Source organism: Physella acuta, unplaced genomic scaffold (genome assembly GCF_028476545.2).
Source record: "Physella acuta isolate Inbredline_101_S28 unplaced genomic scaffold, ASM2847654v3 ptg001810l, whole genome shotgun sequence".
Taxonomy (NCBI): domain Eukaryota; kingdom Metazoa; phylum Mollusca; class Gastropoda; family Physidae; genus Physella; species Physella acuta.
In genome coordinates, this window is record NW_026733320.1 from 385835 (window position 1) to 402893 (window position 17059).

At 38.4% G+C, this 17059-nt stretch overlaps 1 protein-coding gene across 3 annotated transcripts in view; it reads right to left on the reverse strand.

Annotated features, from left to right (window-relative positions):
* Nucleotides 1–486: 486 nt before the first annotated feature.
* LOC131930630 (uncharacterized) overlaps nucleotides 487–17059 on the reverse strand; it is a 54920-nt gene continuing 38347 nt past the window's right edge. For all 3 annotated transcript variants that reach the window (XM_059287207.1, XM_059287205.1, XM_059287206.1), the window contains exons 2-3: nucleotides 15287–15382; nucleotides 487–1011 (exon numbers count right to left, since the gene is read on the reverse strand). In XM_059287207.1, the coding sequence (XP_059143190.1) occupies nucleotides 839–1011; nucleotides 15287–15382 (269 nt within the window). In that variant the 3' untranslated portion in view covers nucleotides 487–838. The remainder of the gene's footprint in view (nucleotides 1012–15286; nucleotides 15383–17059) is intronic.

The following is a 17059-nucleotide window of genomic DNA, read 5'->3' on the forward strand; positions in this document are numbered from 1 at the left end:
ACACTGTCCATCAGAATACAATAAATGTAAAGTAACTAATTCAAAGGAATTACTTTGGCCAAGATATATTCTGACATTGATAATTGATAAGATGCAACATTAATCATAGTCATGAGTATTTATATTAACATGAACATTGGATGCATGCAACAATTTTTCATTTCAAAATAATGATTTTCATTAGGCCTTTCTGCATTTTCTTAATTTTTTTTCGTGAATGACTGAGTTAATATGGTTACATTAACTTAATTTAAATCTGGATTCTCTAGAATTGATATAATTAATCGATATTTGAAAATCTAATATAATTTTTTTGTTAGATCAATCATTCAATGGTTCTTAACTTTTTTGTTGGTACTGAACCACTAGATTCATACGCGAATTCACAGAAGTTAACGTGAATCATATGAGTCAGGTGTGTGTCTTGACCGTCGCCAAAATCTGAGGTTCGACCAAACACAGCTTAAGAACCACTGAGTAGAGTTAGACACAATCATAAATGAATTTCTGAATTATATTTTTTAATAAAAGAGTGAAATTTTAATTTCATGGAGTAACTTAACTAGACTAGATCTATCCCAAAAAACAAAACGTCATTTTAAAATCAGCTTTCTCTTGAGATAAGTAGATCTAGATTCTAAAAAAATGGGTGTAGATTGTTCATAAAGGTAGGCACGCATAAAAATTGATTATTTATACACATTTCTACAGTGTTTTGAATCTAACATGAATCATCCACTCTGGCCCACTTCCGGTTCATATCATGTGACAGCTATTATTAGTTCGTGTTTTCTATTTACATCACTGTGCAGAAAAGTCCGGCCGTGACCTTGTAGGATCACACCCTCGCCGTACTGACGCTAGTGAACGTGGCTTTCCGTCTGTTTCGCCTGACGAAGAAGACGATAGCTAGAATGATGCCCGCGAGAATGGGAATGCAAACGACGGCGGCTCCTCCCAACTGGAATGCGATGCTCCTTTGATGGCGGCCATGAATGATCAGAAACGCCCCTGTAAAAATATAAAGATAGATCTAGTAACAATTTAGAATTAAATTGAATACAGTTAAGTTTACAATTTAATTTCAGTCTTAAGGGCAGTAAAATTAGGCTATTCGATTTGCCGATAGGGCGATACAGTATCGTAATCGAGTTCCATTTATTCCGTTCTCGCTGGTGAGGTTAGCAAAGCGATACCAGCTTAAAATCACTTCGATACAGCCCTATGGTGAAACGTGGAAGTTGTAACATCAGGGGGTGGGGAATGTGGGCCGCAACGGGGTCGCACCACACGGAACTATTACAACTTTTACAGATATAGTTCTTAGTATAGTTATATTAGTAATATTAGTGAACTAACTAATTAATATGACAACAAATTTAAACAAAAGGACATGGGTGACACCTTCGGGTTGCCGTATCAGGTGACACACGACCTAGTGACGCCACTCCACCGAAGTAAACAGAAGCAGCGGATAAAATTACCTGCCAATTCTTAAAACTCCACGAAAACAGGCTACAACAGAAAATAATTATTCGACAATAGACACTCGTCAGAAAACATGTAGATTATTACCTTGGTAAAAAATTTGAGACATTTTCATTTTAGTAACTAGTTAAAACATTTCATTACCATATCATCGATTAGCTATAAATACCCCCAGGTTCTCAAATCAATAAAACCGATCAACACGATATTTTAGACTTATGTGCGTGACTTAAACAATGGCATTCTGTTAAATGAGATTCCGGCTAAACGAATAAACCTTTTTTGGTTTTTGAAGTTCGTATTGATTTTGTTACTAAACAAACATACTCAACCCGTAGTTAACAACCCCCCCACGCCCCAACCCAACCCGTCCTCCCCCCCCCCCCCCTCATCAAAATGAAGCTGAAAATCCCCCAAGAGTAAAACACGGATAGAAAAAAACAAAAACAAAAATGAGGGTCAGTTGGGTGTGAAAACTATTGAACAGTGGTTATTGATTGGGATGTATGGCCGACCGCATTAACGTGAGTGGCGTTAGAGAAACGAGCAGACGATTATCGATATCGTTTTAGTTGGGCGGTGTGGGGAGTGAGTGTGTGGGGGTTAGTTCGACGGTGTGGGGTAGAGTATTAGAGGGATAGCTGGGCGGTGTGGGGGACAGGGGTTAGTTGGATGGTGTGGGGTAGAGAATTAGAGGGATAGCTGGACGGTGGGGGCTGTGGGGGGAGGGAGGGGGGCAGGGGTTAGTTGGATGGCTTGGGGGTAGAGGGTGTAAGGGATAGGATGAAGAGTGTATGGCGGTTAAATTGATGGTGTTAGGTAGAGAGTGTGAGGGGTAGTTGGGCGGTGTGAGAGAGACTGTGTGTGGGGGATAGGGATGAGTTGGACGTTGCGGGGGAGTGAGGATGTGGGGGTTGGTTCAACGTTGTGGGGTAGAGAATGTGAGGGATAGTTGAGCGTTGTGGGAGAGACGATGTGTGGAAATTCGACAATGTGGGGAGTAGAGGAAGTGTGGGAAATATTAGGACGGTGTGGTGTAGAGAGAGAGAGTGAGGGATGACAACAGGAGGAGAGAAATAATTTTTTTTTTTGGATGAGACGGGCAATCCCTGAGGATTGTGGGAAAAACCAAAAGCACTATAACTATTGAGTGCGCATGCGCTAAGAAGCGCCGCTGAGGCAAATGTTGTCACGCCAGTAAGAACAAAAAAGTGCAATTTCTTTTTCATTTACGGTGAAACAGTTTTAAAAGCATTTAAAAAAAAATTAAAATGTTTTTTTTTTCTATTTGCAATGAGAAATGGGTAGGGATAGGACAAATAAATATTTTAAAATATTTTAAAACAAACGAACGAAGAAAGCTTTTGAAGAAAGCTTTCATAATTAGTAATGCCCTAAGTAACAAAATAAATAAGCACAAAGAGGTGGCTTTATTGCATATTTAATGGGGAAGGTAGAATATGGAATAGCCTAGAAATCAAGGAGCGTCTTTGTTTGATTATTATGGTAGAGCAGGGGTCTCCAAACTTTTCAGCCCGAGGGCCGCATTAACTATCAAATATAAGTTCGGGGGCCAGAGTTTCTTTTTAGGTATATCATTGGGGTGGCATTTTTCCAAAGCCACCTACAACAAACAATTTTTTCCGTGGACAAAAATATCTCCGAGGGCCGGATGAGAGGACCTCGCGGGCCGCATCCGGCCCGCGGGCCGTAGTTTGGAGACCCCTGTGGTAGAGTATAGAATTGCCCAGAAATCAAGACGCAGGATATGTGTTTGTCTGGTGTGATGGTACAGGCTATCACGCAGAAAAGCACGGGTATTCTGTGGGTGAAGGGTGGGCTCTTGAGGACGAGATTTACACCCTAGAAAGGTCAGCGCCTGCCCCAGACAGTGTCCGCGAAATTATTTATCATCCTCACGGTCGATCGATATCTTACAGTTAACAAAGATCGATATCGTAGTTCGATTTAAGCAAAAAAAAAAATATCAATACTGACGGTCAATATAAGTCGAGTTTAACATATTTAAAAACATTGGCACATATTTTTTTGGGTGATAATACAGCGACTCAGTATATGTTGTGCTGAGGGCTCCGAGATGTTATGAATGTGTGACTCTTATGCACGGGGTCAGAATTTCTTCCAGGCATCTATTCGGGGGGGGGGGGGGGGGGCGAGCCTCCGAAGATAATATACCACCTCCCCCCAACGAAATGGAATTTATATAGGAAATATATCCTTATAACAGTGTCCCCCCCCCCACCCCCGGATAAAAAAGTTTAGAAGAAACACTGCACGGGGTTAATTTAAATATAGCATGAAACCTTTGAACTATGGGTGTATTGTAGTGGCGTAGCGACCCTTCCTGGCGCCCGGGGACAAACTTTCGATTTGCACCCCGTTCAAACTATCGATTTGCAACACCCCCCCCCCCCCTCAAACTTTTGATTTGCACCCCCCCCCCCTCAAACTTTCTATTTGTTTTTCCAACCCATTTGGCGCCCCCTTAAGTCGGCGCCCGGGGACATATGTCCCCCCCCCCCCCGTTACGCCTGTTGTGTATTGAATTGAGTGTTGAATCGTTGCATCGAGTGCAACAAGAGACTAAAACTGCATAACATAACATTTAAGACCTATCCATTTTCACAAATGTTATTCTTCATGACTTCATTAGAACATTTTTTGTGGAATGAAACAAGTAATTAGACTGAAAATAAGATATTCTTGAGTTGTCATCGGAAACGAAATTATATGTAAACCACTTCACACACAGATATCAGGCCCGGACGTGGCGACCTATATAAAGCTTGCTAAAACTGGACATAGTTTCACTTAGGTATAGCCAGATTTCCATAAGAGAAGCTGCAAGCATCCTACTTGGCAATGCACGAGATTCCATGGCAATACGACCAACTCTCGCGAGATTGGACCCTCCGCAGCGCCACAACGGCGGTACACTTGTTATTCACATATTTCATGACATACAAAAGGCTGCGTATGAATTCAACCCGACATGGACTAAATTTTGGGCAAGTCTTCCAACCAATCAATGCTTCTTTCGCATACACAGCATTTCAAAATCGATCTTGATAAAATTTAGAGCACGTTTTTTGAAAAGCGCTTAGTTTTGTCAAAATAAAAGCATTGCTATTTCAAGTGGGTTTTTAAATTATATTTTCAATGAACGAATAAAAAATCCCTAAATCGTGCACTAAAACGTCTTTTATATTTAAGGGAAAAACCCTATTGCATAAAAGAAAGCCAGTAATTGGGTATAATTTTCTGAACAGTTCTATGGTTAAAAGCAGCTTAAAAAAAAGTAATGCATCTCTAACACCCCACAAGTTCCCAATCTGAATACGCCGAAAAACAAAATTCATTAAAAGCTTTCTAGAAAGCTCTACCAAATTAATTAATAATGTTCATCCTTCCTCCCACTTTAGTGTTAAATGCTTTATCGACCGGTATGACGATAAAAAATTATTTTTCTCTTTCCCCAAAGCTAAGGCATCTAGGGTTGAAGTCAATGGGTACAAGTGGTTGGTAGGTAGGGGTCAGGAGAGTGACCTCAGTCTAGAGGTGGGGTTGGTAGGTAGGGGTCAGGAGAGTGACCTCAGTCTAGGGGTGGGGTTGGTAGGTAGGGGTCAGAAAAGTGACCACAGTCTAGGGGTGGGTTTGGTGGGGTATGGGTCAGGAGAGCGACCTCAGTCTAGGGGTATATTCGATGGGCGCAGGTTAGATTAGTATTTTCACTGTTTACCTGTATGTGATTTTATTTGACAAGACACGGCGATCTGACGAAGCTTCTGTGCCGCGCTGTATCGCGTAAACCTATTCGTTCACCGACAGAGGGCGTACACCAATAGTAGATACGAGCCGACCCGCGGCATATCATACGCCGCTATTTAGTTGTTTTATTTTCTACTTTTCAGTAATGCTGCCACTGAAAATATTTGCTTTAAAACACTATCAGTAGGTCGTTAAGGGCGATACTACCCCCACCCTCCTTTCCCCCAACCCCTAACTTACACCAACCCCCCCCCCCCCCCCCCCGTGAAAGCAGCCTCCTCTTAGTTACCTTCCCTAAGTTGAAAATCGTTTCAAACTAAATTATCTGCCCCTAGTAGCCGTCACTAAACCCGGCTCTACGATTGTAAACATTTAGCGTGAACCAAAGCTCACCAGACCATGTAGGGGTGGGGTGGTAGGGAGCGCGCTTACGGCTTGTTTTCTAGCATCTCAAGAAGAGAATTATATATATAGATGCATGTCCCACCGTTAGGGAGCTTTTCTGTGTTAGTGAACAAAAAAAAAACTACCTAGGATCGCTTCTCTTCAAGAATTTTGTTTCGTGTTAATTTAACAAGCCTTATAAAAATTTCGATACAGTTTTTGAGTCATTTTGAGTGCAGAGCAATAGTCTTTGTACCCTAAAATATGGCAGCTTACATATTTCCTCGTTTTTGTTATGTTTTCTAGCGGTGTTTCTTTCGGACCGAGGAGGTGGGGCGGGCACTGGTATAAATATCTATGTTCTATATAAATTCCATTTCGATGGGATTGGGGGGGGGGATTAGACTTTCTTCAAGGGGGATGGGGGGTCTCTGCCTCAGAAGAGATGCCTGGAAGAAACTCTGTTTTCTAGGATGGAGAATCTTAGCATATCACTAAAAAAACCTTGCCCAACACATAATCTTCCAGCAGGGGGCTCAAGTATTGAAATCCGAACGTCTAATTTCGCTAACAATGTTCTAACGACTCTAGCTAGCAGGAGACTGCGCGGCTCGTTAAATGTATTTCCTTGACGGATGTACTAAGGAGCAAAGGCGAAGAACAAGATGGCGGGTATTGGTTTTTTTTTCTTCTTCTATCTTCTTCTTGAATGGAAGCCCAGTATTGTCACGGAGACAATAGCCAATGCGGTCGATTAATCGTAAAACCCTAGCATGGAAACAGATAAATGCATATCTAGAAAAAACAGAGCGAATGTGTAGGGAGCTCAACTTTTGTATTGGGTGTGGGTAAATAGAACACAACCCAATTTTTGTTTTTAATATTAAAAACTAGGAATAATAAGCCAATAATATACAAAAACTATATAATCGATGTTGAGATAGTCAATACTTATTTGACGCGTTATTTGTCTAAAAGTAGAAGGAATGTAATGCAAAAACGATTTTACTTTTAAAAAATCTTAAATAATATATTAAAAAAAAAGTTGGCTCTAATTAGCAAGAATATGCCTCATTACTCCAATCACACGTGTTAATTTTTAAACATTTCATAATTCAAATTTAAAAAAAATAAGTAAAAATAAAAGTAAAACATGAGCATATTGTTCAAATGTAAATGTGTCTGATGCATTGTTCCGATACTCTGCATCTAGAGTAGTGTTTTTTTAAGGCCTCAAGGAACGGTGCAGGTGTACTCAGGTTCTGAAGATCATTGTCTAGTTTTATGATCACACACGGGCTTTAAGGAATAATGAGCAAAGGAAGGAGATAGTGAATAGGGAGAGAAGAGGGATAGTGAGAGATAAAGGAACGGGAGGGGGGGGGGGCTGTTTCTTCATGTTTTTCTACTTTGTTTTCAATCAAACGATTATACTGCGTACTGTGTGTAGTGGGTGTGGAAAAGGTTGGGGGCAGTAGGGGGTGGAGACAGTATTGGGGTGGGGGATAGTAAAGGGTGGGTACCGGGGGGGGGGGGGGGGAGAGGAGGGGACCAGGAGAAAAAGCAGATTTTAATATATGAAACGAATCTATGAAAATCTAAAGAAACGTTTTAACAAGAGACAATATTTAGTCAGCGACACAGGACTGTATGGAGGTATAATAAAAAAAAACACTGGCTAATAATCATGTTAACCGTGAATGTGGGTACATTAACAATACCAAGCCCCAATCCACACATATTAGCTAACCGTGTAACAACAAAATCTGTATCGTTGAATCCCTCCTATAATTTATAACCAATTAAGTATCATATCACCCCTCCTACACATATTTGCTAACTACCACATTAAAAAGCAGTCTCATCCTATAACCACGAATGCGATTACTTTCGTTAATATGATTTTCTCTGAGATTTTTGCCCCAACCCACACGCCGTATTATGGATTCAGCCCGCGTCCCTTGCAAATAAAATGGCTTCGCTGGAAAAAAGAGAATCGACGGGTTGCAAAGCGTTATGACAGCAAGGCTAACTCAGATGAAAATGTATTCATAACGTTAACCCTTGCAAAATAAAACCGATTACTGCTTAAGTATTCCAGCATGTTCTAATGTTAGAGTGAAAGATTTAAACAAAGAGACAATGACTCCTTGAAACTACATAGTTAAACAGACAAGCACTCAACTGACTCCTTGAAACTAACTTGATCAACATACAGACACAACAATGATTCCTTGAAACTAACCTGTTCAACAGACAGACACAACAAAGATTCCTTGAAACTAACCTGTTCAACAGACAGACACACGAAAGATTCCTTGAAACTAACTTGTTCAACAGACACAACAATGATTCCTTGAAACTAGATATTTAACCAGACAGACAAAACAAAGATTATTGAAACTAACTACAACAGCCAGCTTCCACGTTTTTTCTCCAAGTCTGTTCTTAACGCTTCGCTAAAGGGGTTTTGAGAGAGAAGAAAAAAAAACAAAATGGGAATTTATTTGCCAATAAAAATAAAGAGCTGAATTTTCCCCCTTGTAATATAATTCCAGATCAATAATTTGACATTTGCGCACTTTAACTCGAATTCTTGTTACGACCTAGAAGAAAACAGCATTTCTTTGATTAAAGACACAAACAAGTAATAATGTTAATTAAACTTAATTAGTTGAAATAACCCCAGCAATAGCAAAAAAAGATAACGCGATTAAAATAACATTAAGAATAATTTAAACTTATTAAAAGGAGAATTCGCAAGCATCTTAGTTAACATCTTGATGTGATCTATCACAGCAGGTTTGACAGTACCAAGAAGTACTCGTGTCCTTGTCAATTTTCCGTAAACATTTTAAAAAAAAATATTTGAAAAACAAAAATAATTTCGCTTTATTATTTTTTTCTATTTGACCGTTATTATTTTTAAAGGGGGATATTTCGAAATACGAACTTTGAAAAAGTCCCATAAGATTAGACTTTGCTATTAATGCCTCGGCTGTGAGATTTAGAAATGCCATGATTGAAAAAAAAATACACGCCCTGGCTTTTCCCTGGGTTTTCCACATGACGGGATGGGCGTGCTTGGAATAAAATGGTTTGGCCAGAACAATATTTGATGAGTGAGTTGAAGATTGTTATTGGTTGCCTTCGGGGCGAATTTTAAAAGTTCAATTACATGTATTTGTTGTTGGCGTGTGTTCGCTGGTGGGGGAGGGGGGGGGGGAAAGATGGGTTGAGAGAATAAAAATACATTAAGATGTTTATTATCGATGTTTACATTTTCTAAAAGGTTGCGTAGAAAAGTATTTATAATAAAAAAAATATTTTTTAGGAATATATTCCACTGAAGATCAAACGAAACCAGTTTCACTAATCAGAGAAGTGTTTACCTGTCCTTTTATGTACTTCGTTCTAAAATGTCTGTTTTTTTTCTCATTACAATACTGTAACAAGATAAATGGAATACAAAAGTGCCGACTTTGAAAAGTCATGTATGGTTCTAAGTAACTTCAATAAAAGAAAAACTTTGAAGTTATTGTTACTTGTATTATAAGCACAATGGCACGCACCCTTTTTATATTAATCATATTTTAAAAAAAGAAGATTACAAACTGCACGCACAAAGTATATTTTTTCTATTGAATCAGACTCTAGATAATCACAAGCTACAAAATGTTTGTAATAAAATGTTTCCACAAACATAGAAGATCGCATAATACACAACATAGACAAACCACTTTCTTTTAAAATGGATGAACATATTTAGAAAATTTATTTAGAAATATTTAGAATTTTAGTTTTACTAAATAAAATGCCAGCAGTAAGTTGGAAATGTAAAATGGTGTAGAAATGAATGGAATCTTTCGGTGTATGAAAATGAATGCCACAAATACATTTTTACTTTCTCGTATATACGAAGTATACAGAAAGTCTTGTAATCGTGCAAAAAAAAAAATCGAGATTTTTACAAATCTCGACGTTTCACACCTCACTGATACGGAAAAACATAATTTTGCAATCTTGTCCGTATGTCTGTGTGTCTGTCTGTGTGTCTGTCTGTGTGTCTGTCTGTCCGTGTGTAAACACGATAACTTGAGTACCGTTACAGCTAGGTTGATGAAATTTCATATATAAGTATTTAATCAAAATCGTAGATCCGTATCAACTTTTGAGCGATTTCCGATAACCGGAAGTGGTACTTTTCCTACTTTGAATTTTTCAAAAGCCTATAACTTGAGTACTATTTCAGATAGATAAATGAAATTTCACATGTAAGTAAAAGATCTAATTCTCTACCTTCTATTAAATTTTGAGTCATTTCCGTTGACTGGAAGTAGTACTTTACGCTACTTCCGATTTCTCAAAAAACTAATGTAAATTTTAAAAGTAATAATAATATTGCGCACCATTATGCGCTTTTTTATTTGGCGTTCACTTGGTGTGCAATTAATTTGTCTACGAGATTTTATTCTATTTTTAAAACTTTAAGTATTTAAAATGGATTAAAAATCATGTCTATAGCCCGAGTTCCCATCCCCTGTTATTTTATATAAGAATATTCGAGAAAGTTTAGGGGAGATCACTCCCGGTTTATTTCCGTTTACCACGTTATTTGTATAACTGTTTGGCAGCCATAGCGGCAATATGGATACATTCTCCGAAATCGTAGCGGAAATATAGTTTCATCTTCGGAAACCATTGCACAAATATGAAGACCTTTGGGCTACCATACCGGCAAACTTAGAGCCACTATAGACATTTGTCCGGCAGCGTTAGTACCTCTATAGATAACTGTTCGGCTACATTAGCACCACTATAGATATTTGTTCGGCTACATTAGCACCACTATAGATATTTGTTCGGCTACATTAGCACCACTATAGATATTTGTTCAGCTACATTAGCACCACTATAGATATTTGTTCGGCTACATTAGCACCACTATAGATATTTGTTCGGCTACATTAGCACCACTATAGATATTTGTTCGGCTACATTAGCACCACTATAGATATTTGTTCGGCTACATTAGCACCACTATAGATATTTGTTCGGCTACATTAGCACCACTATAGATATTTGTTCGGCTACATTAGCACCACTATAGATATTTGTTCGGCTACATTAGCACCACTATAGATATTTGTTCGGCTACATTAGCACCACTATAGATATTTGTTCGGCTACATTAGCATCGCTATAGATATATGTAATGAGACTATCTCTACCGATGACTTTTCTACACTTGTAAGACTATGCCCCCTAGGCGTATTGATTAACCCCATAACATTTCCTTCTATCAGACTTCCTAACGACATGGGGGCGACATTTTGTCTCCGACTTGTCGCAGCATTAGCCAAGATCTGAGTTCTGGCGGCGCAGAGGTTCTTTCAGGCATCTCTTCGGAAATATAATTTATATGGAGAATATATACTTTTACCAGTAACCCCCCCCCCCCCCCACCCTCTCGGATTTGTTTTAGTCCGTTCCCCCACCCTTAAGTTTTCAAGTGTCAACCGCCAGAGAAAAAAAAATCTGAAAGAAACACTGAGGTGGCGCTGATGTCTTTGTGTGATATTTCAAAGTTCAAAGATCCACTCCCCTGAATGTCAGAGTAATGAGCACACTGTCTTGACATTAGACTTCGTTGACGGTTTTTTTTTTTTAAATTACAAAAACCAGTACTGAAATGCCATCCGGTGATGTTGTTGTGTATAACTACAATTACATGTAATATATTTTGTTTCGTTTCACACGGTGAAGTATTTTGAGAAGAAATACAAGCGCTATAATGTTTGGGTAAAGTAAAATACGAATTTTTTATACGCTGTTAACATATTGCAGGACAATATCCCATACCTATTACCCTCGGACATTCCCCCATCCTCCACCGACATATCACCCACCTTTTTTCAATTATCGTCCCAGCCCCCATGGAAAATAAAACTATAGGACATAAATAATAAAGTGACCCTAAACCTAATCTTAACACTAAACGAAACGACAACAGCAAGGCAATGTTAGGATTTAGGCTAGAATCAGGGTCGGATAATTTTATAGTGTGTGTGTGTGTTGGGGGGGGGGGGGGATAATTCAGGGGATACCTGGAATTTTGTGTGTGAGTGTGAGTTAATATCCTAGACCCGCTTTGAACTGGAATTAATTAACGATTTTTCAAAAAAAAAAAAATTCTGGTTAAATTATATCTAATTTTTTTTACCAATTAAACACTATGAAAATACTCTTAACATGGTGTAAACATAGGTAACGAAGACTATTCTTACCTAAACAGAACCACTCAATCTTACTTGTTTTAGAAATCTAAAATCTAAAAATAAAATCTCGGGCCTGCAATCAGCAACGGTAATCAAATAAATCATCAACGGCCCGGTTTTTGATGGGTAAAGAGATCTTATTAGAAAATCTCGATGGAAGAGACGCCCTAGCTGGCAATATCCGCGCAATATAACGGGCGATGGCCAGATTTTTAAACGCTAAAATAATCAACAAAAAATGTTTCTTTAAAAAAAAAAAAAAACTCATTTCGGCTTCATCTAACCTCTGACCCGAAACTCACCCGACCTCACATTGGCTCTGAGCCAGTCATTGGAGCATTATCGCATTTACAAGACAAGAGGCTACACCCCCTTTTTTCTCTTCGGCTTTCTAATTCGCTCTGAACCTTAACCCCCCCCCCCCCCCCCTCCCCATATCTTGATTAAACCCTCTGCATCAATCACATTCTATGCTGTGAGCGGGTGGGTTAAAAAAAAGTGGATTTTTTTTAAAAGCTTTTTTTTTTAATGAATAAATTCAAGGTTACGATAGTCCTTTTGGGATTTAGGTCGATATTCAAAATAATTAAATGAAATTGCATTTGTTTAAAAAGGAATTAAATGTGCAAGATAAAACCAAGATAAAACAACTGGAACTAAACGTTTTCAGTGGTAAAGGGATATGGTCTAGCAATGGGGCGTGTTCTAGCAGTCAATTGGGTGGTTAAGTGAATGGTGTCTTGTCTAGCATTGAATAGGGTATTGTTTAGCAGTGAATGGGGTGTGTTCTAGCAGTAAATGGGATGTGGTCTAGCAGTGAATGGGGTGTGGTCAAGCAGTGAATGGGGTGTGGTCAGGCAGTGAATGGGGTGTGGTCTGGCAGTGAATGGGGTGTGGTCTAGCAGTGAATGGGATGTGGTCTAGCACTGAATGGGGTGTGGTCAAGCACTGAATGGGGTGTGGTCAAGCACTGAATGGGGTGTGGTCAAGCACTGAATGGGGTGTGGTCAAGCACTGAATGGGGTGTGGTCAAGCAGTGAATGTGATGTGGTGAATGGAGTGTTCTAAAATCAATACAGCAATGTAGTTCAGCAGTCAAAGACCGTAGACGTCCATTTGCATTTGACTACACCCCCCTCCACAACTACAGTGTATTTATGAGAACCCCCTCCCCCTCAACACACGAGCGGAGTATACTTATGTCAACTCTAACATCCTCGCCCGCAACGTTGGGCAAGACGCTATTGATTTCTGTCAGATCGATGAGGGCTACTACGTGGTCTCGAAATATCGATCGTCAAATTTAGTTTTAAAGTAATGCTAGGGTGTAGCTGAGAGCGTGTGTGGGTTTGTGTGTGTGTGTGTGTGTGTGTGTAGAGTGTGAGTGATATGCGTCCCTATTTGAAGAAGATTGTGAGTAGAATAGAGTCGGATGTGTGTGGAGTTAAGTGATAGCTATTTCATGTAGGGTGACAGTTGTGATAGTTCTTGTTCAAAGTAGGTTGGACGTAAGAGGGCGTCTAGCGTATACAACAGAACAAAAGGATGGGTTATTCTTTACTAACCCTCCCACCTACCCCTGATAACTGTATAGCTTTACTATAGACAACAACATCCCTTATATTAAAGCTGTATACAATTTATGCCGTGGGTATTTTTAAGTGGGTGGTATAAAGAGTATATAAGTATGTGGTATTAAGTATTTGTAATGGGTATTATATAAGTGGTATAAAGTAGTTGTAATAGGTCTTATTTAAGTGGGTGGTATTAAGTATTTACAGTGGGTATTTTTTTTAAAGTGTGTGGTATAAAGTGGTTGTAATAGGTATTATTTAAGTGGTTACAATAAAAGGGTTGCAATAGATCTCATTTAAGTGGTGGTATAAAGTGGTTGCTATAGGTATTATTTAAGTGGTTACAATAAAAGGGTTGCAATAGGTCTTATTTAAGTGGTGGTATAGAAAGTTTGCAATATTTACGTGGCTGGAGTGTAGTGTTTGAACTCTCTTAACGAGGGTTCAATGTTTCCATTTGATGTTTAGCAGCTGTTGAATGTACACAGCGAGGGGAAATCAAAACAGCTTTCACTCAGTGATGGGGGAAAGGGGGGGGGGGGGGGGGAAGAGCGGAGGGATGTTAAGCACAGAACTATATCAGTTGGTTAAGGTGCGCGAGGAAAAAATGTATTAGTTCCATTATGGTGTGTGTATGTGGGGGGGGGGGGGGGTGTTTGGTAAATTGTGATAATTGGACAAACTTTCCTATGAAATTGCGTTGGTATTGAAATGAGAATGAATAACATTTAAGGATTTCTTAATTTTAATTGTAAGACTTATTATAAAATCAATCGTCAAGCGGTATTTCCAATAAGCCGTCTTGTGTCGCAAAGGTTTAAATACTTGTACGTCCTGTATTCCTATCAGCCCGAAGCTAACACTATAGCAGCACTAATTAGAAGATTTTATGCTTAAAAACCTTTCATAGGGAGATCGCTTTAATTCTAATACCATGTAGATACGAGGGGGGAAAAATCGATAGCTGTCTTAAACATCTCCTAAGATGTGTGTAGGCGTGGCAGGCAACTTGATTACCCGAACAAAGGGCGATAACAATAGCATGTATGTAAGAAGGGAGACAATTTGGAAGTCCCAGATGAGGGGGGTTTAATCCGATTTTGGCCGGGGCAAGCCTACGCGGAGGATTAAATTGAGACAGACAAATCTTGGCGGGGTATGACGTTTAATTTCACATCTGGCTTTCTAAATGTGCAGTTTTGCTAGGATGTAGGGCTTTGACTGATATAAGAAAAAATAGAATTGAACTCGTTGCTGGCTGCATAGCGACAGATGAAAAATAGAATGAGATTTTATACGTTCAATACAGGTTTCAATTTCTCCATTGAGGATCGTTAATAGGTGACATTTTACGTCAATTTTAGTCTTCTTCGTTCTTAACTTTTAGTGTTGGAAGGGATCGAGCCTTATCTGCCAGAGGGTTTGAACTCTAAGACTTTTTCGAATTTATCAACCATTGGCTTTACCGACTCGACCACGCCGACCCCTGAGTCAATTTTAACGAGGTAAAAAGCTATCCTTCACACATAAAATAACAACATGAAAGTACACGACCGACCTCGCTAAAGATGACAAAAACTAATAATAATAATAATAATGAAAGTGTTTCAGTTTTAACTTTATAAAAATCAAAACAAACGTTATGTCTCAGTAAACCAACCCCGTGTCAACCCCCTCCACCCAATTGATGTGTGACGGGACGTATGACCCCTGACAACATAAAAAACAACAACATAGCACAACGTAACGAAACCGATTGAATGAAGGACTTACCGGCCGGCAGGGCGACGAATGTGAGGAATAAAAACAACGAGACTGTAGTCACCACAAAACATCTTTTTCCACATGGGCCGTCCCTGTGGCGATTGTCTGTAAATAGATCAATACAAAACTATTAGTTAAATTAAGTCAAAAAGCTTTTATAATACATATTCATATATACATATATACACAATGACTGTGCCCTTATATTTCTGCTACGCCGGTTACTCTTAAAAGTGATCAGAAATTAGTAGTCCGCCGAAACAAGCTGCATTTCATTTTTCATCTGGTTGTAGACATAGACTACAATCTTTTGGTTAGTCATCTCTTACTCGGGTCTACGACTAAAGCCTCAAAAACTCTTGCACATTCGGACATTAGTCGCATTTGAGCAAACGTCCATTTGGGCATTTGTCGTATTCTGGCACATTTCAACGGAACTCATTTTTCAGGCAAACTTCCTTAATCTACCTCTTCTTCAAGAACCCCTCAACAACAAAAGGGGAAAAAAATGAAAAAAATGTTTTCAATAAATTCAAACCCCAAAGATATTTTAGTAGACTTTTCAATCAACTAAAATGCCAAAAATTGTGTTTTCCATAACGTCACCGGATGTTTTATTCACAGCCCGGGGCCAAGTCTGGTAAAAAGTTCCAGACATTTTTTAACACGGATACTTCCCTTGGTGTACACCGTACACAATCTTTACCCCACGTCCCTTGCCCTAAAGGACCATACGCCGTGTGTAAAATAGCTTTTGAGCTTCCTCTCCACTCAATCTCTCCCTCTTCCCTTAGGCAAGGTACCAACATTTTAGCTAAAAGTCAAGAAATTGATTACTTTTTTTTTTTTACATTTATGTTCCTTGTAACAATCAATAGTTTGAAATTAACTTTTCATTGGATAATTTCGCATCTTTGTCTAGAAAGATGAACGAAACTTCCTGGAAAGAAAATTTTTGTTTGTTTTCAAAATGTCACATCACTCATTTGCAGTGATTCTTTTTAATTACTGAGGATTTTTTTCTTTATATTATTAAAAAATGCGAAATGATTTCTCAAGATTGTGCGGTCCACTATCGTCTACAGTAATAATTCTGTAGGATAAATGTGTACATTTAAGTCTATGTAATGTGCTCAAACAGCAAACCAACGATATTTTATTAAATCTCAAACAATTTAAATGAATGAACACACAAGTATAACTAACAATTAAAACACGCAAAAAATCATAACAACAGAAAAGAATAAATAGTTACAGAATTTTTATAAAATAATGTCTTCGTGTAATAAAAAAAAACGAAATCCGATATTATTGTTGATCTTAACTTTTTTGTTAAGAAAACTGATAAAATAAGACGACCCCGACTTTTCCAATTAAATAATAGAGTTTGTGATATTATCGCCATATATTGATAAGGCCCGGTGTGATAAATGACCTTGACTTTTTATATTTTCCAGTTATATTTCGTCTTATACGTCGAATAAGGTCTATATTAGTTATGGAACAGACTTTATGTATAATCTTAAGTCGTCTTAAGTAGATTTAATTTTATTCATTAAAAAAACTATTTTTTTTTTGGTTGGATTTTTAAAAATATATTTCTAAAAGCGTAAGAAAATAAACACTCAACAAAAGTGGATTAGAATAAAGAAACACAAAGAGACACAAATAATGATACGCTTATCAAGTCTTACTAAAAGCTACCAAAACACTTCTTTTACTTATTTGAATGTCAGAAATAACTGACATCTACTGTATGATGTTGATACAGGATTTACCATG